Genomic DNA, 21,555 nt, shown 5'->3' on the forward strand with positions numbered 1-21,555 from the left:
GAGTTATTGGAAAATAGACAGTCATTGAGATGAGTATTGGGTCTTTGAGGGTCAGAGGAGTCAGAGGTAGGTCACTAGAGTCGAGAATGAATCAGCGATAGGGTCACTGGGGTCTTTGGGATCATAGGGATCAGAGAGATAGGTCACTTGGGCCATAAGGGGATCAGCGGTCATTGGGGTCTGTGGGGAAGGATTGTTCAAAGAGATGAGGTATTTGGAAATCGGAAAGAATTTGAGAGATGAAAGTCTCATAGATTCAGAAAGATGGGGTCTTGGGAATGAGGGTTAAGGGTTTCAGAGACATGACACCATTAAAGGTTACAAAGAGAAGGGGGAAGCGGGGTTGTTAGGGACTGGTTCCAGGACATGAGGTCTTTGCAGGTCAGGGGGATTGACAGACGTGGAATCATTGAGAGTATTAAATCATTCAGAGAGAGGGTAATATTGAGGCCAGAGAAATGGGATTACTGAGAACATGGTGGGGGAGGGACCATAAGGCAATGGGATCCTAGGGATCAGAGAGTTAGAGAAATGGAGTCAGAGGGATGAAAGGTGAAGAGATAACTGGGGGTCGGGCAGGGGTCACTAGGGTTTACAAAGGGTCATGGGGAGTCAAAAAGGAGGTGAAATAGCAGTTGTGGAGTTTCAGGGAAATGGAGGTTATAGGGCCTTTGGACCCATTAAGGGTACCTGGAAGAGTGAGGGACTTGTAGATCCTGAACAGTTGGGAAGATGGAGATCGAGGGGTCAGGAAGAGAAAGGTCAAAGAGGAGATTCAATTCTAGGACTGAGGGGAAGCATCAGAATCCAGGAGGTTCTGGGGCTAGAAAGAGGAGTAGAGGATACACAAGGGCTCAGAGTCTAAGAGACAGGGAGTAAGGACATCCAAGGGGGGGAGGGTGCCAGACAAGCCCAGGAGAGGGAATGTCAGGATGCACTGAGCAAATGCAGAGGGAGTGGATATGGATGGGGGAGGGAGGGAGGTGACATAGATTCCATGGAGGCTCAGAATGTGTCCTGAACCCTGAGAGGGGCACTTCTTCTTGCCCACTCTGCAATTGTTCAGCCAAGAATTTGGGGGTGGAAGGAAAGGACCATCTGGCTTCCATTCCTGCCTACTGCCCAGCCATTCTAGGAGGAGGTGTAGAGGCATCAGAGCACAAGTCTCACCCCACCTCTCCCCAGCACAGAACTCAGACATCCCAGCTTCCTTTGCATTTCTTCTAGTTGCTTATAATACTCCTTCTGGAGGCTTTTGTTGAGCCCCCCGCCCATAGAGCTCCCTTCTCTGAAGTTCTGTATCTCTTGCTGTAGAATCACTGGACACTTATTCCACTAGACCATATGGTACCTTTCTGCAAATTAGAAAAAGATGTGCCTTCTTCTAGGCAAAGCAGCCTTGTGCCAAGGGCCAGAGTTTGGCAAGTGGAGCATGTGCTGGATTTCAGGTCCCACTTGCCCATTCAACTGAACTCCCACATGTAGTATCCATCCTGTTCAACTGTTCCCAGGGGCCCTAATTACTGGAGCCTGCCTTGCAGGTGACATCCATGTGTGTGACTATCATCTAGCCTACTCTACAGCTGACCCTTGAACAATACAAATTTGAACTTTGTGAGTCACTTATACACAGATTTCTTTTTCAGTAAATATACAGTCATCCCTCTGTATCCCCGGGTTTCACATCCATGGATTCAAACAACTGCATATCAAAAACAGTATTTTGGTTCTATGGTTGGGAATCTGCAAATGCCAAGGGTGAACAAGTTATATGTGGATTTTTAACTGCACCCCAAACCCCGGTGTTGTTCAAGGGTCAACTGTAACATGTATCACAGGTGTGAATGTTCCAGAAATCTGTTCCCCATCTATGCCCTGTGGTGAGGGACCAGGTTTAATCACAGTGCTAGATGTTTTCAGTGCCTACCTAGCACAGTGACTGAAACACATCTTCACCACAATAGCTATTATTTACTGTGTCCCTACTAATTATCACAATAACCCCGTGTGAGGTAAATATCATTGTTCCCACTCTTCAGATAAGAAAACAAGCTCAGGCAGGTTATTGTGCCCAAGGCATCACAATTAGTAAGGTACAGAACCAGGTTCAAATTGAAGCATGCCTAATTCAAAAACCTGTGTTCTCTAGGATCTAGAGTCTAAATGGTCTACGAAAACGTGGCATGAAAGAAAAAACTAAAGAAAAGATAGTTATTTGTGGTGGTGGTGAAGTTCTGGAGAAGATTTGAGGTGCCTCAGAAAAATAACTTAGGGAAACAATGGGGAGCCCAGGTGAGGGATGAGATGGGGGTCTCACCGAAGAAGCAGTAGACGACTCCAAACAGGCAGCACATGATGCAGACGAGGGCTGGCAGTGCCTGGTACCTGCGCTCCAGGGGCTGTTCACAGGGTGCACCCCAGAAGACATCATCTGGCTCAGGGGGCAGCAGCTGAAACCGCAGTGTCGCCACAGTGCCGGGCATAGTGCTGGCAATGGAAGGGAGTCACCCTCCCAGGTCAGCCTGACAGAGAGGAAGTTGGAGTCAAGGAGGAGTCCTGGGTCTCCACCAGGATGAGAGAAGAATGGGAGTGGGAGAACTAGGCAAGGACACAGTGGACAAAGGAGTGGTGCCCACATCAGGGAGCTTCGGGAGCATCCCTAAAGTGGAGGGAAGCAAAAGACAAAGGGAACAAAAGTGCTTGGCTAGAGGGGGCCAGGACGAAGAAGTTAAACGGGGAACTGGGTTGGGGGGAGATGAGGGCAGTGTGCTGCCGGTGAGGAGGCAGCCAGGAGACTCGTCTGTGGGCGGTTAAATCTGGGATTGCCCGAAATCTACCTGGGCTAAAGGCGACCTGAGCTTCCGAACGAAAGAGGTTATGCAGGGGCCGGAGGGGCCGGGGTTGCGGGGCAGCAGAGGCCTCAGCTGACTGGAGTCCGAGAAGTCCGACGTGCGGGGAAGAGGGCTGCTGGGCCGGAGGGACCTGTCTCTTCGTGGCGGCGTCGCCGCTCCGCCTCCAACACCAGCTGGCACTCCAGTCCCGCGGCGTCCGGGGACTCGGGCTGGGCCTGGGGAAGGGAAAGGAGCAGGAGCAGGAGCTCGGGCTGCCCCAGAGCAGCGGCCCCATGCCCTGATGCCGCCCGCGGCCTTTGGTGCTGATGGACAGCTCCGGTCTCTGCACCTGACGTCACTCAGGACGCACCATCCAGGCAGGGGCGGGCTGCTTCTGACGTCACCCGGGACGCACCAACCACGCCGGGGGGAGGTAGGGGACTCCGCCCCCGGCGTCTTCTTCTCCCCCACTGAGGAGGGGGCACTTCCGGGGGTCCTTCCCTTTAACCTCCCCCTTCTCCTCCCTCTCCGGTAGCTGGAGCTCGAGACCCCACCCCGGGGGCGGGGCCCTCTCAGTGACACGTCGGACAGCGGTGGCAGCGGCAGAGGCTCCAACGCCGAGAGCGGGGACCCCGAGCGGTCCGGAGCGGTCCGGAGCGGCGGCCGGAAGGGAATTGGAGAGCGGCGCAGGGGATTCGGGTCCGGCCGCGGGCTCTGCTCGGCGGGGAGCGAGCGGGCTCGCTAGCTTGGCCCGGGCCCTCCGGATCCGCCCCCTCCCCGGTCCCGCCCCCTCCGAGCCTCCTCTGGCTGCTCCGGGGCTGCTCCCCGGCCCGGGGCCCGCGGTCCCGGCGCCATGCGGGCATCGCTGTTGCTGTCTGTGCTGCGGCCGGCCGGGCCCGTGGCCGTGGGCATCTCCCTGGGCTTCACTCTGAGCCTGCTCAGCGTCACCTGGGTGGAGGAGCCGTGCGGCCCAGGGCCGCCCCAGCCCGGAGATTCTGAGCTGCCACAGCGCGGCAACACCAACGCAGCGCGCCGGCCCAACTCAGTGCAGCCCGGAGCCGAGCGCGAGAGGCCCGGGGCCGGCGCTGGCGCTGGCGCCGGGGAGAACTGGGAGCCTCGTGTCTTGCCTTACCACCCTGCACAGCCTGGCCAGGCCGCCAAAAAGGCCGTCAGGTAGGGATCGGCCCCGCCAGCCCCACCTCCTGGGCACCGGCCGCGACGGGCACGCTGGGGAGGCCGCCGGGGACTCCGGAAGGAAGGGACTGGCCGGCCAGGAAGTCTTTGGAGCCTGATAACTTCCGATGGCCCTGCTTCCCCGGGAGCTGCGGAGGCCATCTGAGGCCCACTCTGGGCTCTGTCCGGGCCTGGACTGAACTTGCCCTCCTCTGTGCTAAAACTGGCTCGGCCCCATGGTCTCCCGAAGGGCCTCTTAGCTCCCTGGCTGGGCTGTCGGGTTTAGAGAAATGATTGATATGTAGAGTAGGTTTATAGAGAAGGGGAAAGAGAAAAGAGAGAACTAGGATTTACCTGTATCTCTTGTTCCTGGGTGGGACACTTCAGGGTGACATTTGTGGGGGAGGAGTGATGTAGCCATCCCATTAATGGCACTGCCAGTGAGTTGAAATAGGAGAAATAATTTCTCCTAAGTAACACTGAGTTCAAATTCCAGTTCTGCAACTTACCTTCTGTGTTATGGAAGGTAAGTTACTGGAACCCCTAAACTCCAGTGCGCCCCTCCCCCAAACACACTCAATACACCCCTATGCCATATATTTCATTACATCATTTATGTGATGTATTTGTGGTATATGGCATACTTATATAGAAATAAGTACTATATACATGACGTGTAGAGAACCTATGAGCCAAGCATTTGCCTAAGTGCTTTAAGTAGATACAATTAACCCTACTTTTCAGATGTAGTTACTGAGGCTCAGAGCGATATGTAAAATAACTTGTTCAAGGATACAACTACTAAGTAGTGAAACACCGAATCGGACCCACAATATGTCTCATGTCTACGTGAATATTGCTCAAAAGCGCTGTATGGATAAGGCTGACTGTTATCCTTATCTAGTTATAGGTAAGGAAACAGGCCCAGAGAGGACACAACTTGCAGGAGTCCATGCAGGCTGCCTCCTGAATTCCCATTGTCTTTCTGATAATCTTGTGCGATCTCCTACCCTAGGACCCGCTACATCAGCACGGAGCTGGGCATCAGGCAGAGGCTGCTGGTGGCAGTGCTGACCTCACAGGCCACGTTGCCCACGCTGGGTGTGGCCGTGAACCGCACGCTGGGGCACCGGCTAGAGCGTGTGGTATTCCTGACAGGCTCGCGGGGCCGCCGGGCACCACCAGGCATGGCTGTGGTGACGCTGGGCGAGGAGCGGCCCATCGGGCACCTGCACCTGGCACTGCGCCACCTGCTGGAGCAGCACGGCGACGACTTTGACTGGTTCTTCCTAGTGCCTGATACCACCTACACAGAGGCGCACGGACTGGCACGCTTAGCTGGCCGCCTCAGCCTGGCAGCCGCTGCCCACCTCTATCTGGGCCTGCCCCAGGACTTCATCGGTGGAGAGCCCACCCCAGGCCGCTACTGCCACGGCGGCTTTGGGGTGCTGCTGTCGCGCACACTTCTGCAGCAGCTGCGCCCCCACCTGGAAAGCTGCCGCAACGACATCGTCAGTGCGCGTCCCGATGAGTGGCTGGGACGCTGCATCCTGGATGCTACTGGGGTGGGCTGCACAGGCGACCACGAGGTGGGAAAATAAGCAACCCCACCGGTGCCTCCTATCTGAGCTTGTGCACTTCCCTTGAGAGGCAAAGGGGTGCTTGGAGATAGAGGCCTGAGTTTCCATACCAGTTCTGTCCTTTTCTATCCCCGTGACCTTGGGTAAATTACTGAATCTCTTGACTTTCAGTATCCTCATCCATACCAATGGAAATAATTATTGCTCAGGGTTGTTATAAGGATTATAAAAAACAAGGGGGCTTTGCACCTAGTAGGTGTTCAGTGTTGGCTATTATTTTATTTGAGACCCCTGACAGTTCTGAGATAGGATGCATGCCCATTTCATAAATGAGCTAGTAGAGGCTTGCCCAAGGTCATAAAAGCTCATAACTAGTCAAAGCATGTAAACCCACAGAATTCTGACTCCAAGTCTACAACAGGTCATAGAATGAGAAGATGAGACACACTATGAGGTGAGTTTAGGGAGGCTGTCTCATCATTATTCCCATTATGGACCCCTTCCTTTTCTCTCCCCAGGGAGTACACTATAGCTATCTGGAGCTGAGCCCTGGGGAGCCTGTGCAAGAGGGGGACCCTCGTTTCCGCAGTGCCTTGACAGCCCACCCTGTACGTGACCCAGTGCACATGTACCAGCTGCATAAAGCTTTTGCCCGAGCTGAGCTGGAACGCACATACCAGGAGATCCAGGAGCTGCAGGTATGGTCTGGGCCAGGGAGTCAGGAGGCAAGTCCTGAGAAGTCTTAGAGATCCCAGTGAAATAATAAATGAGCACTAGAATCACAGAATACAGCTGTCCCTAATCCCTGTTTGTTTCTGTCTTTTCTGAAAAGCCTCTCCAGAAGCCCTTTCTTTTAACTCTCAGGCTGCCTCCATCTAAGGAAAGGATAGGTGGGGGGGCCCTGGGAGGGCAGAGGTTGGCAGGGACTGGGGACCTATCCTGAGTGGCACCTGCTACCCACCCCGTCCCCCAGCTCTGTGCTGGCCCCTGGGGTCTATGTCTTGCTCATGGTCTGTTTCTCCAACCCAGTGGGAGATCCAGAACACCAGCCGTCTGGCTGCTGATGGGGAGCGGGCAGCCACCTGGCCTGTGGGCATTCCAGCGCCCTCTCGCCCGGCCTCTCGCTTTGAGGTGCTGCGCTGGGACTATTTCACCGAGCATCATGCTTTCTCCTGTGCTGATGGCTCGCCCCGCTGCCCGCTGCGTGGGGCTGACCAGGCTGACGTGGCCGACATTCTGGGGGCAGCCTTGGAGGAGCTCAATCGCCGGTACCACCCAGCCCTGCGGCTCCAGAAGCAGCAGCTGGTTAACGGCTACCGACGCTTTGATCCTGCCCGGGGTATGGAGTACACACTGGACTTGCAACTGGAGGCGCTGACCCCCGAGGGTGGCCGCCGGCCCCTCACCCGCCGGGTGCAGCTGCTACGGCCACTGAGCCGCGTGGAGATCTTGCCTGTGCCCTATGTCACCGAGGCCTCGCGACTTACTGTGTTACTTCCTTTGGCTGCGGCTGAACGTGACCTGGCCCCTGGCTTCCTGGAGGCCTTTGCCACTGCAGCGCTGGAGCCTGGCGATGCTGCAGCAGCCCTGACCCTGCTGCTACTGTATGAGCCGCGACAGGCCCAGCGGGCGGCCCATGCGGATGTCTTCGCACCTGTCAAGGCCCACGTGGCAGAGCTGGAGCGGCGTTTCCCCGGTGCCCGGGTGCCCTGGCTCAGTGTGCAGACAGCCGCCCCGTCACCGCTGCGCCTCATGGATCTGCTCTCCAAGAAGCACCCGCTGGACACGCTGTTCATGCTGGCCGGGCCAGACACCGTGCTCACGCCTGACTTCCTGAACCGCTGCCGCATGCATGCCATCTCCGGCTGGCAGGCCTTCTTTCCCATGCACTTCCAGGCTTTCCACCCAGTCGTGGCCCCACCACAGGGCCCGGGGCCCCCGGAACTGGGCCGAGACACTGGCCGCTTTGATCGCCAGGCAGCCAGTGAGGCCTGCTTCTACAACTCCGACTACGTGGCAGCCCGCGGGCGGCTCGCGGCTGCCTCGGAGCAGGAGGAGGAGCTCCTGGAGAGCTTGGATGTGTATGAGCTGTTCCTGCGCTTCTCGGGCCTGCACGTGCTGCGGGCAGTGGAGCCGGCGCTGCTGCAGCGCTACCGGGCCCAGACCTGCAGCGCGCGGCTCAGCGAGGACCTGTACCATCGCTGTCGCCAGAGTGCCCTGGAGGGCCTGGGCTCCCGCACCCAGCTCGCCATGCTGCTCTTTGAGCAGGAGCAGGGCAACAGCACCTGACTCAGACCTGCACCCCAGATCCCTGGCCTAGTGGCGCTTCTCCTTCAACCACCTAGAGCCACCAGCCAGCCTCTCTGGACAGGGCTGGCCACAGCCCCAGACTCCAGGGTAGCCCACTGGCCCCCTCTCCCTGGCTTTGTGGGTCCTCAGGCTCAGGACAAGCCCTGGGGGAGGTGCCCTCAGAGCCACCCCTTCCTGCTCCAAACCCAGTTTTCTTGTCCCCCACCCCCCCGACGCTGCTGTTTCAAGCTGTGGCCTCAGTATTTATACAGTGAAGTCTGCCTGACGCCAGCCCTGCCTCTAGGGTCTGAATCCTGGGGGCTGGGCTGTAGATGAGTAGTTGGTGAAGGGGGGAGCTGAGAGGAGGGGGGGGCGTCTCCCAGCTTCTCCCTTCTGGACCCCTGATGAAGCTCCCTGCCTTTAATAAACTGGCCGAATGTGGACTGGTTTTTCTGAGTTTCTGAGAGGTAGATATGGGGGCAGGGAGCACTGGTGATGACGATGGAGGCTCCCTGTCCTGGCTGGGCCTGGATTTCCTTTTCCCAGGGACCAAGTCACGCATATGCCTAGCCCAGCCCCAGCTCCCAGCTCAGTCACACATACACACAGAGAATTCTTTATGCTGCTTTATTCCTAATTTCATCAGCACTTTATAAAACCAGACTGGAAGCAAAGAGGCCTGAGAAGGCTTCCTTCCCCACCCCCAAACTCAGCCAGGGTCTGAAAGGTCTGCCTGCTCCCTGTGGAGGGGACTTGGAGTGGGGGTGGGGCAGGGGGAATGGGGATGGGGCCAGGCCTGCTGGGCCACCCGCTCCCCCCGCCAAAAGGGGAACTGGGCCCAGAGAAGGGCAGAAAGTAGGAGCAGCCCAGCAGTCCTGACTCCCGGGAGCCCAGCCTCTTCTACTGATACTCTAGGGCCAGGACCCTGGCTGCCCCTGAATCATCTACCCCCGAAACCCCACCCACCTTCTATATCTGTACCCCCACCCCCACCCTGTCCTCCCTAAATATATACAAATGTACAGAGGATTCCACCCCTGCTGGGGTGGGCCACTCCTCTACCTCCCTCTCTTCCCCCCTCCACCAGGGCCCATGGCATACTCTCCAGCCCTCGCTGGGCACCAGCATTGGGGCAGGGGGTGTGGACAAGAAGGGCCCTTGTGCAAAGCAGCTGGTGCCCGAGTTGGGGAGAACAGGAACTGAGTCTCCATCCTCCCAGTGAGCAGCGCCCTCACCCCTCAGCCTTGGGCTGCCCCCAGGCCTTCTGTCCCAGGAGCAGGAGGATGCTATGTTGGAGATTGGGGAGGGGTCCCAAACTCCTGGATCCTTTCAGACGCAGCACCATTCTAGCAAGCGAAGTCTTCGAAGAGGCCTCCTGGGGGGCCATGAGGGTGGTGGTGGTTGGGGAGCAGGCTGCTGGCTCCCCCACCTTCAGCCCGGCCCCGGCTTGGGCAGGGACTCTGCAAGGTGAAGAGGGAGAGTTTAAGCCATGCCCCATGCCTCTTACAGCCAGGCTTTTCTCGTCCCCTGGGACAGAGACTCCAAGGGAGCCCAGGAACCCCTCCAGCAGGCGGGTACAGAACTCATGGTGGGTACTCAGTCCTGGGAGAAAGTGCTGGCTGCATATTCTGTAGGGCTCACCCTCACCTGCTCCTTTAGCTCCTGCAGCCCCAAAGTGGAGATGCCCCCAGTGGAGGTCCGTAGCGGGGTCTTGGGACGACGCCACACCTTCTTCAGTCGGTCCCAGGACACCTTGGGGTTCAGGGTGGGGAAGAGCAGTGGGCTCAGGAATCTTGGTAAAGAAGGGTGGCCTCGCTAGGCCCACTTTATAGGACTTGCTGCCCAGTGAACCCCCATTAGGACTCCTGGATTCTCCTCACCCTTTCCCTTCTGACTCCTCAGCACCCTTAGGCCTTCTGGTGGCTAGCCGATCAGGGTACCCTGACAAAGAACCCAGAGCTTGACTTTCTAGCCAGAACAGCTCCGCCAGGAAGCCTGCCCTGACCCTCTGCTTTTCCCACAGCTCCTTCTCACATCCTACACTCGCCGTCTGGGGGGCCCCCGCGAGGCCCCCTTCCCTTGCCTCATAAATGTAGTCGAGGATCTCCAGCAGCGTAAGGATGCTGGCTCCGATGAATAGGCCCATCTGTCCCCCAAGGTCTCCTAGGGATCACAAGAGCAGGGTCATAGGGAGCAGGGTGAGCTGATCCACCCCCATGGAGTCTGGGCCAGGTCTCACCCAGCAGGGCTGAAAGGCCGTAGGCTGCTCGCTGCTCCATGGCCTCAGAGGTCAGGGCTTCAAAAAAGACATCTAGGACCAGGAAGTTCTCCCTGTGGAGACAGGAAGCAGGGTATCCATGTGGAGTCAACTTCCTCAGGAGGCAGCTGGCAGGGACATCTCAGGTCCAGCAGATCCTGATCTGAGACCCCCTGCACGGAGAAGCTGGTGACTACCCTCAGACTCCCAAAGGCAGTCCCAGATATATGTTAGCTTCACACTTTGATGGTCAGCAAAGGGCCTGGGAGAGCAGAAAGGCCTGGGCCTGCAGAATTCTCTCCTTCTCTAAATTCCTGCCTTGTCTAAAGCAGCAAATAGTGTCCATGTTGCCTCATCCCTATACCTCTCTAGAATCTTCAGTAGCTCCCTATTACCCAACAGTCCTCTCCAAAATTCCTCTTCCAGACTTCCAAAACTGCTCACGATCGGATGCACTGTGCCACTCATCCAAATGGCTTTCTTAGCTTTTGCTCGTCCCCCTGCTCCTCAGGGCGGTCTCCGCATCGTTCCACAGTTCTCTCACTGGGATGCCTCCCCTCTCTCCTCCCTTCTCTTCCTCTCACAGACCCAAATCTGTGGTCCTCAGAGGCCCAGCTCACGCCTCCCCTGCTTCCCACACCCCATTCATGTGCATCTCTCCTCGGGCCTGAGAAACAGTGCCACACCATCACACGTGGGCTCATCCACAAATTGTAGGCTTTGTGTTGTAAACGTCTCTGTCCCCACAGGACACAGCCCTGGGCCTGGCACTCAGGGGATGCTCAGCATGTGCAGATTGGCGGCAGAGTATCAGACCCAAGGCTCAGTGCGGCCCATCCTGCAGGCCACACATTATTCCTCTCCCAGCCCTTCCAGTTCTTCTCCCTCAGCACAGCATTCACTCAACATGCATCTAACAGCTCCCGGGTTGCCGGGGGAGAAAGACACACAGACAGAGGGTTCTAAAACAATGGGTACGTGCAATGATGGAGATAAACACAGGGTGCTGTGGGAGCTCACATGAAAGGCGTTTGGATCAACAAGGACTTCCCTGGAGGTGGAGACACAGGATGTGACTTGGAGGATGGGTAGGAATTAGTTAGAAGAAAAGGATTATGAAAGGCATTCCTGGCAGAAGACTCATTATTAACAAAGATGCAGTCTATTCCCCATCTCTACCATGCACCAAGCCTACTGAGGGTGGCCTCCACCACACGCACGCAAACACACACTCACACACACACACATGCACACACATACCGTATGTAGGTCTCATTGCGGTTGTACTTCCTGGCCAGGTACCGGGCTGAGCCCCTGTTGGGGATCCTGACCATGGAGATTTCTTTCCCGTAGCGGGTCAGGTTGCAGGGGGTAGGACAGAAACACGGGCCCTCAGAGCCCCCACCCAGGGAGTCTGCAACACAGAGGCACCAACTGCAGTGGGGGGCAGGTGGCCCAGAGGCCCACCAGCTGCAGGGAGAAGGCAGAGGGGCTGTCCCAAGACAGCCACATCCGTATTGAGGGCTTTCACTGGCCAGCCCTGGCACTGCCTGGAGGAGACTGGCTGGGGGTCCCTTCTTGGACCAGCTTCAGACTATGCAAGGAAGCAGGTAAAGGCAGAACCACCCCCCCACTGGGCACCCTCCCACAGGCTTGTCCCTCTGTCCTCCAACCCCCTGGCGTAGGGAGGTCCTCATGGCTCAGAGGGAGGGCACAGCCCATCCACCAGAGCTAATCGACAGCATGAGACCTCAGACACACAAGGGACTTGAGGAGGATGCTGGGATGAATAGGTGGATGAGAGGATGGATGGATGGATGGATGGATGGATGGATGGATGGATGGATGATGGATGGATGGATGATGGATGGATGGATGATGGATGGATGGAAGAATGGATGAACAGGATTTATACGCTCAGTATGCTGGGTGTTTTCTGTTCTCCCCTTCGGATCCACTCTTCCTTCTCCTCTGCTTTGTTCTATGCTCAGAAAGCTGAGCTCTGTCAAATGCATCACCTAGACTCCCCTGTCCCCTGGCTTTGGGTTGGGTTTGGCCTCGTCATCTGGATTACTCCAAAACTCTTCTGAGCAGTCATTCTACTTCTAGTCTCACTCTCTACCTATCCATTCTCCACATTTGATCGGAGTCTCCTTCCTAAAATCTTGCCTTGCCTTAAGCCATTGTTGGCTTCCCAGAGCCTCCTCTACTCTCCCCCGGCCCCTCCTCTGCTTTCTGCCCTCCAGCCACCCTCATCTTTCAGTGCCCCAGACGCACGCTCTCTCTGGTCACAAGGTCTTTAGCATGAGCTGTTCCCACCACCTAAAACATGTTGCCCTTTTCACCTGGTGACTGTTACGCACCCTTCAAGTCTCAGCTCATCTGTCACGTTCTCTAGGAATCCTCCCTGCCTTCCCAGATGGGGCTGCATGCCCCTCCCTGGGGCCTTGTAGGATCCCTGAGGCTCCACTACCCAAGGAGTGACGTGCTATATCATGATGCCTGTCCACAGCCCTGCCCAGCAGCGAGCTCCATGAGAGCAGGGCTCTTGTTCCCACTCTCACCTCCAGCAGCAGTGCGGGTTGTAAACGTCTGTAGAATGAATGTATGAATGAATGAATGAACGATGTACAGATCAGGCAAGACCTACGGACAGACGGGGTTTGCCTTACCCACACTGATAGCCAGCAATGCATTTTCCTCACAGCAAGAGAGGAGTCATTTCACTTCCCCGGAGAGACAACCTGCACCCTACTTCAAAGGTCCTCAGACCCCTGGAGGTATGGGGTAAGGCTCAACCCCCAGGAAGATCCCCCCCAGGGAAAGACAGGAAGGAGGAGAGCCAAGGCAGTGAGGAGAAGGGTAGACAGAGGAGTGAAGAGGAGGGTGATGGAGAGGCAGGGAAGGGAAAAGGCAGCACGAACCTAGTGTGTGGTCAGCACACTCGATATAGATATTTGGCGGGCAGATGGTCTCATTGCCTGAAAGGAGAGAAGATTATTCCTGGAGTCTATGGTTGCATCCTCTCTCCCCCCACCACATTCTCAAATGTGGGCCTGCACATGCATGTATACATGCCCGAGATGTGCATGTTTGCAAATGCATGTGCAGGCATGAATGTATACATGCTCATGCATATAAGCATGAAAATGTACACATGCATATAGGCATGCAAACACGCGCACTTGCCTGCACACACGTATGCGTGCATATTTGTATGCATGTATTCAAGCACATGCACACAACCCCCATAAGTGCAGTGTCATGAGCACACACATGCGTAGATACATATTACACACATGTGTGTGCATTCCATACACATGTGAACACATGCATAAATTCTCAAACACTCACAGGGGTATAGACATGCATGTTGCGTGTTGTACACATGCGCCTGCCCATGCACATGAGCTGTGCTCTGCCCCTGGAGGTTCTGGAGCCTGGCAGGGTGGCACGGAGTGCTGGTGGGGAGTGGGGTGCCCACCTGGCATGTGCACCATCCGGCAGTGGCAGCGTTGAAGCACGGCCTCCTTTTCACAGCGCAGCCGGCAGGCAGACACACTGTAGGCCGAGTAGCCCTGAAGCTCAGGCTCCCTGAGCCCACTCTCCGCCCGGCAGTTGCCCCAGGGCTGGGGCAGATAGGTCAGCTGCAGAGGTGGGCATGATGGTGTCATGCCCAGTAGCCCCACTCGGTCCTCCAGCACCCATAGCCCCAGCAAAGTCCATGGGTGGGCTGGCGGGCTATGAGCTTTAGAGGGCCAGTCTGGTCAACATCCCCTCTGAGCCCGAAGGTCCAGCCCCGTGCCCAACCCATTGCCCAGCTAGAGGTGTTCACCCGCTGTTCTTGGCAGGACACGAAGGTCTGGAAGCCTGGGGACACGCCAAAGCCCAGCTGATGGATATAAGGTGGCTCTTCTTGGCTGTGGATCTGCACCCGGATGCCAGCCTCAAACGACGTCTCGTCTGCACAGTGGAGACGGGGACCTTTGGAAAACCATCCCAAGCAGACAGCCCAGGCCAGAGTCCCCAGGTCGGCCTTTCCCGCCTGCATACTTGTCTCTCTCCAGATGGGCAGGTACTCCTCCTGCTGGATGTCCAGCATGATCTCCAGGCCGCTGCCCATGCCCCCCACCCGGCTGGGAAGGGAGCTCTTTGGATCTGCATTGAAGGTATAACACTTCCCATAGCGAGTATAGACCTGGGGTGGGGGAGTGTGAGAGAGAAGAGGAAGGGAGATGAAAGGAGGGACTAAGACGACTCCTTCGGCTTCAGGTTCCCTGTCCCCCCAGGGCCACCAGACCTGCCTGGGCAGCCCTGTCCCGTATCCCAGCAGTCAATCTACAGCCCAGTCTCTCACGTGCGTTCTATCTTCTGCCGACATCCTCCCTTAGACGATTAAAAGGCATTAGCAGCTTAACAAATTAATAGCAGAACTCTTGATGTCCCGTCTCCTCATCATTCTTCTCTGAGTATAGGGCCCCACTATCTACCGAGCCTCTCACATCAGAATCCCTAAATCCTGCCTCTCTCTCTCCCACTGCCCACATCCAATCCAGCAGCTGTTCTGGGCAATTCTACTTTTGAAATCTATTTAGAATCCATCCGCTCTCCCATCTCGTGTACCCCCCTTCACCATCGTTTCCCACCTGGCCATTGGTCTCCCTTCAGTCCATCCTTGCCTCTCCATCCAGGCCATTCACATGGTAGGCCAGAGTGCTCCTTCTAAAATATATAGCTCCAATTAAGTCGCCTGCAGGCTTTAAGCCCAGCAATGGATTTTCATTTCCTAGAGGATAAAGCCAGACTCCTTCCCTAGCTTTCAAGTCTCCGCGTGACGTGACCCTCACCTACCTCTCCTGACACTCCACTCCAAGGCTTCTGACAAATTCAAACTCATGGCCTGTCTTCTTCACACTTTTGTTCATGCAGCAACCTCTCCTGGAATGCCCCTCCCCTCATCTTGGCATGGCCAGCTGCTCATCTGTTAAGTCTCAGCTTAATTGTCCCTTCTTCAGACACACACTCATATATGGCACATATTCACAGCATCACCCTCCACGCATCAACGTGTCTCTTAGTTTGCTCAAAGTACTTATCAAGACCTGAGATTTTCTTGTTTATCTATTTGTCTCCTTGTTCAATGTCCACTTCTTCCCCCTCCCACAGAGTTTTTGGTGCACAGGAGCAGTGAACCTGTCTGGTGTCCCAGCACCTGGCTCAATGCCGGGCTGCCAAAAGGACGCTTTAATAAGCAGTCACTGCAGCGCTGAACGAAACCCATCTCCTTTTTCCTCTGCAGAGAGTTCTCCGACATGGCCACCAGATGGCGTTGGCGCCCCGGGGATGGAGGCTCAGGCCAGGGTCGTCGCTGCGGTGGGGATTAGCGCGGCAGCTGGGGTGGGGAGGAGGCTGACGGAGAGGCGGATGCAAGTTTCCCCCTGCCAGGCTCGCCCCACAGAGACAAGCCCCAGGGTCAAACCCATCACAGGCAGCACCCTCCCTTGGGGCAAGGGGTCAGCGCACTCAATCACTCTCTCTGGCTCCTCTTTGCCTCTCCTTGGGAACATTTTCACAATGGTAAAAGCTGGGAGAAAAGGTGTGAGGCATGTTAGGGAGAAGAGATCCTAAATGCCTAGCTTCAGAGGTAGGGTGTAGGTGGGAGAGGAGCTGGGTCGAAGGCAGCGGGAGTGAGGAGTTCTAAAAACTGGTGAGCTGGCGGTACCCTTGTGGGGCAAGGTGAAGTCTTCCATCTTTGCTAGGTTAGCTAGGTTAACCGTCCTGCTGATTCTCATACTGATTCCTAAAACAAAAACAAGCACCACACAGATCTCAAAACATGACGACATCTACTGAAGCCCCATTTGGTCCACTCAGCAACCCTGGTATCAGGCAGGTTGAATTAGCCAGATTATTACAGATCGGAAACCACAGCTCAGAGAGGTAATGTGACTTGCTCAAGGTCACACGGCTAGTCAGTGGGAGAGATGGAACTTATCTAGATGCAATACACAACCTATTCCTGGCAGGTGCCCAGCCCCCCACCAAGTCTGCCCTACCCTAAGCCCCAGCTCCTGTTTCGGCCCCATTCAGCGGCAATGAGACAGGAGTGCGACCCAACCCCCATCCCCTTTCCCCCATCCCTCCTTTCCTTCCACGCCACTCCTCTCTACATCTTCCTCTCTCTTCTCCATATCTGCTACTTCTCAACCTCTCAATTTCTCACTTCCTCACCTATCCGTCCCCTCATCCTTCTGCATCCTCATCAACTTCTGGGTTCCAGTCCTTTACCCTGTCTGTATCACCCCTGGCCAACTCCCTGCTGTGTGTGCATCTGTGGGGCAGGAGTGGGCATTGCGGACAGTTCCAGAGCACTTTCTCTGCCCCAGGCACCGTGTTAAATGCTTAACATGTTCTTTCCAATTACACTCTCAAAACACCCTAGATCTTACAGACGAGGAAACCGAGGCTCAGAGAGGTGGGCTGATCTGTCAAGGTCTCCGAGATCAGTGCTTCTCAAACTTTGATATGCACACAAAGCCCCTGGGGATCTTGTCACCAGAGAAAGGAGAACCCTGAAGGAGGCTGGGTGCAAGATTCCTGGGTCCTCATTGGTGTGGGAAAGGCGGACAGGGAGAATATATAAGTATTTGCCCCAAATCTCAAAGCATCACCCTCTTCCTATTTTAGGCCAAGAAGATGCTGGAATCAGCTTTTGCTGATGCAACCAGTTTTGAGCATACGCTCCAGTTGAGAGGCCAAACAAGGCATCGGCTGTGTGGGGAACCCAAATAGTGAACTGCTCACTCGTGTCCCCCAGCATGCAGTATCTCCTCTGCAGAGCCCTGACTGCCAGCAACTCATAGTTTCTCCACTCCTCAGCTTTATCCACGGACTCTCTGAAGTTAGGAGCCTCGCTTTACCATCTTGACACCCCAGAGCCCACTGCAAATTGCAGATGGAGGCATGAGGTGGAGGAAGAAGTACAAAGTGAACACTATCGAACACATCCCACTTTGTACCAGGTCCCGTGCTAGATGCCTTTGATCTGTTTTCTCCTTTGAGCCTCTTAGACAACCACGTGAGGTAAGTATTGCTGCTCCTGTTTAATGATGAGGAAGTGCAGAGAGGGAGAGTGACTTGGCTAAGGACACACAGCAAGTAAATGACAGCTGAGGTTCAAGCAGAACTGAGTCCGATGCCCAAACAGAGTGGGTGCTTATAAAACACCCGGTGGGCATTCGGTGAATGAATGACAGGTAGATTCCTGATCCTGGGCGGGGTTGAGGCAGCCTCCCTACCCAGTACCTCCCACATGGACACATAGACAGGTTGCATGACACTGAGCCCAGCTCTGTGCAGGGCCAAGCCAGTGGGGAAGGCTTTGGCTCCAATGGCTTTGGAGGGGAGTAGTTATCTGGCACCCCTGCCTTAAAGGTGGCTGTGAAGAGGGGAGGGTTGACAAAGGAAGATAGGTAGAAAGACTCTGGGTCTGATAGATATACTCTGTGGGGAGTGGACAGGCCAGACTGGCAGAGCTAGGCCACCTGCATGACCCCATTAAGGCCCAACTGCTGGGCAGAGCAGAGTGTTGCTCCGGAGATGGTCCCTGGGCCAGGCAGGCAGCGGCGGGTGGAGCCGCCGGCTCCTAAGTGGCAGAACTCTTGTAGCGGCACAGCCCATAGCCTCTTCCATGGAGACGGCACGGCTGCTCAGCCACAAGGTCCCACTGGCTGTCCATTGCTCTCTCCCCATGGACTGGCCCGGAAGGAGGGTGTGTGTACAGCAGTTGAGACTCCAGGGCTCAGCTATGGAAAGGGGCAGGTTCCAGGCCAGGATGTGCCCTGATGGGTCGAGGGGCTATTTCCAGATCACCCACCACCAGCTCTCAGCCTCTGGACCCTGCCCCCATCTCAGACCCACCTCCTCCTTCAGTCTGGCCCTCCCTCTTCTTGACCCTCCCTCGTTTTCTGCCTTAGCTCCCAGGTCCACCCTCCTGCCCTAAGCTAAGCATGTGGCCTCCCAGAGCCCTTCTGGACCTAGGCTGGGCAGCTTCTGGATGAAAATCTGTCCGAACTGCATGCAGACCCTCGGAGTCCTCCAGCGCCTTCCTTCGGGCCAGCCTCTGCCTGTCTCTCTCTGACCGCCTCTCCTTCAGTGTCAGCCTGGCCCTGCCCAGGGTCGGTCTGTCTCCCTAGGCTCTGTTCCCTGATCTCAGTCTGTCTCTCAAATCCTTCTCTATCTTCCTGGTTTGTCTGTCCTCAGCATCTGATCAATTATCCATCTGGCCTCTGTTTCTTTGTCCCTTGCCCTCTGTCTGCCTGTCCGTCCCCATGGCCTCTTTCTTTCCCTCCCACAGGCCTGGCTGCCCCCCCAACCTTTCTATTCCTTAGCCATCTGCATCTCCATCCTGTTTGCTTTCCTTTCTGTCTATCCCTTAATCTAGCTGTCCAGTCTCTGTCTCTTGTCTTCCTCCTAGACTTTCCCCCGGGCCTGAGGCCAACCCCGTCTCCCAGCCAGGAACCCCTCCTCTGGAGCCCTCCCCTCCTCCCTCCACTTCCTCCAGGTCTGCTCCAGACAATGATCAGGGGTTGAGAGAGATCTGAGCAGTGGCTTTTCTCAGTCCCTTGAATTACATCTAACCACAGCTCCCATTTCTCCTGGCTGGCTCGGCTTGCAGTCCCCCCAACTCCTCCCCACCTCTCATCCTCCCGACAGTCACAGAGCCCACGGGGTTAACAGGCAATTAGCAGGTCCTGGGCTCAGAGCTGCGAGGGAGCCCCCGATTCCCCCACCTCCAAGAGATAAGGAGCCACCAGGAACAGCCAGAGGCTGGGCTAATCCCGTAGCTAATCTGCGGCCTGGGCTTTATCTCCACTGCCTTCTGGGCACCCTGCCTCTGCCAAGGCCCTGGCACCTCTCCCCTCACTTTTCCATGGCAGCTTCATTCTTCCAAATTCCATCAGCCCTCCCCTGCTGCAGTCCAGCCCCATACCTCTCACTTAGGCTCCTGGGATCAACAACCCTTAACCCTGCAGTGCCCTGGGGTCCAGATTGGACCAATGGAAGAGGGTGATCTTCATACACCCTGGACTGTGACTAGCACCCCAGGGGCAGACAGCTCCCAGCCCTGCTTTCTGCAGGGGTGGCCGAAGTATCCAGGTTCAAAGGCTCCTCCTTTTCTATCCTTGCCCTGGGCAAAGGAAGGAAGATGACACCAACTCAGAAAGCCTGAAGTGTCTGTGCTGGAGGTGACTCAGTTCAAACTCTCTCTATACAAAGGCCAAAACACAAGGCTAGAGATGGCAAGGTGCATATCTAATGGCACTCAGTAAAAAAAGGGGGCAAATTTTGAATGAGGACCCAGTCTCCCTTCCCCAGAGGTGACCTATTAACCTCGGTCACCTCCGGGAGTCAAGAGACACTGGTTCCAGCTCCAGCTCTACCACTGACGGCCTGTGTAACCTTGGTTAGTAAAGTGATTTTTTGACTTCTCTGAACCTCAGTTTCCTCCTCTGTCAAGTGGAGATAGAAATTCCTGCCTGACTTATTTCACAGTTTGATTGTCTCAAAAGAGACAAAGTATGAAAGCCATTTGCAAAGCGAAATCATACATGAGGACTCAATATTAGTAATAATAGTGCTGTAGAGTCCAATAAGAATCAAGCCAGGGCAGAGACTGACCATTGGATGTGGTACCGGAAATAGATCCACATAAGCTTCATGACACGGGGGAAAGGGCACATATTTTGGAGCCTGACAGAACAGGGTTTAAATCCTGGCTCTGCCACTAACCTTGGACAAACAACGGTGGGTGTGTGATTTAACCTAAGCCTTGGATTGCTCATTCGCAGAAGGGCTCTTCCTCCTAAGGCTAGTCATGAGAATCAGATGCCTAGTAGGTGCTCAAGAAAGGCGGGGAGCCCGTTTTGATCTTGGATTCCCACTGGGCCCACTGGCACAAGGCCTCACACACTTTGGTAAAGGCTCTCTTGGCAATTTGGAAGAGACGGTGCTTTGGAGAGGACAGAGCTCTGCCAGAGTGAAACCCCCATACTCTGGGATAGGGCTCTCCCTCCAGATGGGAAGCGGTACAGAGGTCACAGGCCAGGAAGCCCAATATGGTTCACATCTGGGCCTTGCCCTTACTGTCTGTGACACAGATTCAGTCATTTAACCTCTCAGGTCCTCCATTTTTCATCTGTAAAATGAGAATAATAATAATAGGCACCCTTCAGAGGTGTTATGAGGTGTTACGTAAATAAGAGCCACAGTTAACATTTATTTAATGCTTCCTCTGTGCCAAGCACAGTCCTAAGCACTATATATAAATAACTCCTTAATCCTCACAAAAACCCTAAACTAGAGGTCTCATATCATCTCTATTTTACAGACAAGATAGGAGGCCCAGAGAAGGTAAGGAGCCTACCAGGGTCACATAATGTGGCGGAACAGGAGACCAGGCAGTCTGGCATTGAAATCTGCGCTCACAACCACTCAATGATCAGACACACCTGGCACCGCACTGACAAACAGTAGGTGCTCAAGAAATGGCAGGTGATCAAACAACACTTATTTGTCCAACACTACTCCTGGAGCCTGTACAGTGTGTCAGGTACTGCGCTTGGTGCTGGGGATGATTCAGGGAACCAAATAGACAGTCTCTGAGGGTTGCTGTCTGTCTGTAGAGAAATTCGTTCATTCGAAAAGTGTTCATTAAGCACCTACACTCTGAGCCAGGTGTACAGCGGTGTCGCACAAAACCAATAATCACAGGTATAGACAGATCGTTACTAGTCGTAATTGCTAAGATGGGGAGACTGGCACAAGTCTTCTGACAGTGGAACAGGGGTTCGATTGGGTTGGAGATTAAAGCTTCTCAGAGCGAGCCCAATCACCCACCCTGGAAGGGCACAGTCGGACGGAGTGAAAATACCCACACCCCAAGCAGGCCTGGCCCCCTCCCCTACCACATAGTCAACACAGCGCCCCAACTTCCGCCTCCACAGCCATCCAAGTGCTTTTCAGGGCGACTTCCTCCCCAAGTAGAAGTGCTGTGGCTCGAAGAGGAAATGGGCTGCAGGGTTCGTTCAGATGTAAATGTGTGAGGGGTGGTGGAAGAGGAATAGGAGCTGGGTCAAAGCCGTGTGACTCCAGGCTGAGGCCGAGCTGGAGCTGGCAGCCGGGGAGCTTGGGGCCACCGACCAAGGCGGTGATTCCAGGGGAGCGCCCCATTTGCACCGGAGAGCAGAGCGCGGGGCCTCCAGGACTCGGATAAACCACCAAACCTATTCCCAGGTAACGACCGCTTAGGCCTTAAACCCTAGAAAGTCAATTTTCCTGGCGGGAATATTTTTAATTCGTAACGAAGTCCTTCCTGGCGTTCCCGCCCCTCAATGCAAAGTTATGCGCTAAGAGTTTTGCTGAC

At 55.4% G+C, this 21,555-nt stretch overlaps 3 protein-coding genes across 5 annotated transcripts in view; 1 reads left to right on the top strand and 2 right to left on the bottom strand.

Annotated features, from left to right (window-relative positions):
- The window catches only part of TMEM198 (transmembrane protein 198), a 9,044-nt gene extending 4,627 nt beyond the window's left edge, over positions 1-4,417 (bottom strand). Inside the window, exons 1-3 of one of the 3 annotated variants that reach the window (XM_023529738.1) lie at positions 3,964-4,417; positions 2,838-3,067; positions 2,318-2,522 (exon numbers count right to left, since the gene is read on the bottom strand). In XM_023529738.1, coding sequence (XP_023385506.1) covers positions 2,318-2,483 — 166 coding nt within the window. In that variant the 5' untranslated portion in view covers positions 2,484-2,522; positions 2,838-3,067; positions 3,964-4,417. Of the gene's footprint in view, positions 1-2,317; positions 2,523-2,837; positions 3,068-3,180; positions 3,331-3,963 lie in introns of those variants that run through there. The other 2 variants (XM_023529739.1, XM_011358526.2) reach the window with 2 other exon arrangements.
- CHPF (chondroitin polymerizing factor) lies at positions 3,422-8,321 on the top strand. The gene is made up of 4 exons (XM_011358523.2): positions 3,422-4,004; positions 5,020-5,593; positions 6,103-6,282; positions 6,614-8,321. The coding sequence occupies exons 1-4, from the start codon at positions 3,685-3,687 to the stop codon at positions 7,871-7,873; spliced, it is 2,334 nt and encodes a 777-aa protein (XP_011356825.1). The 5' UTR covers positions 3,422-3,684; the 3' UTR covers positions 7,874-8,321.
- A 398-nt stretch (positions 8,322-8,719) lies between these two features.
- ASIC4 (acid sensing ion channel subunit family member 4) overlaps positions 8,720-21,555 on the bottom strand; it is a 23,085-nt gene continuing 10,249 nt past the window's right edge. Inside the window, 9 exon segments of the mRNA XM_023529737.1 lie at positions 8,720-9,333; positions 9,521-9,625; positions 9,957-10,036; positions 10,113-10,204; positions 11,391-11,544; positions 13,055-13,111; positions 13,615-13,777; positions 13,966-14,093; positions 14,184-14,328. Coding sequence (XP_023385505.1) covers positions 9,220-9,333; positions 9,521-9,625; positions 9,957-10,036; positions 10,113-10,204; positions 11,391-11,544; positions 13,055-13,111; positions 13,615-13,777; positions 13,966-14,093; positions 14,184-14,328 — 1,038 coding nt within the window. The 3' untranslated portion in view covers positions 8,720-9,219.

The sequence above is a fragment of the Pteropus vampyrus genome, unplaced genomic scaffold, assembly GCF_000151845.1.
Source record: "Pteropus vampyrus isolate Shadow unplaced genomic scaffold, Pvam_2.0 Scaffold42, whole genome shotgun sequence".
NCBI classification, from domain to species: Eukaryota; Metazoa; Chordata; class Mammalia; order Chiroptera; family Pteropodidae; genus Pteropus; species Pteropus vampyrus.

Coding starts and splice junctions, on each gene's coding strand:
- CHPF (XM_011358523.2), top strand. CDS start 3,685: ATGCGGGCATCGCTGTTGCTGTCTGTGCTGCGGCCGGCCGGGCCCGTG. Junction 4,005..5,019: donor GCCGCCAAAAAGGCCGTCAG/GTAGGGATCGGC, acceptor CTCCTACCCTAG/GACCCGCTACATCAGCACGG. Junction 6,283..6,613: donor AGGAGATCCAGGAGCTGCAG/GTATGGTCTGGG, acceptor TCTCCAACCCAG/TGGGAGATCCAGAACACCAG.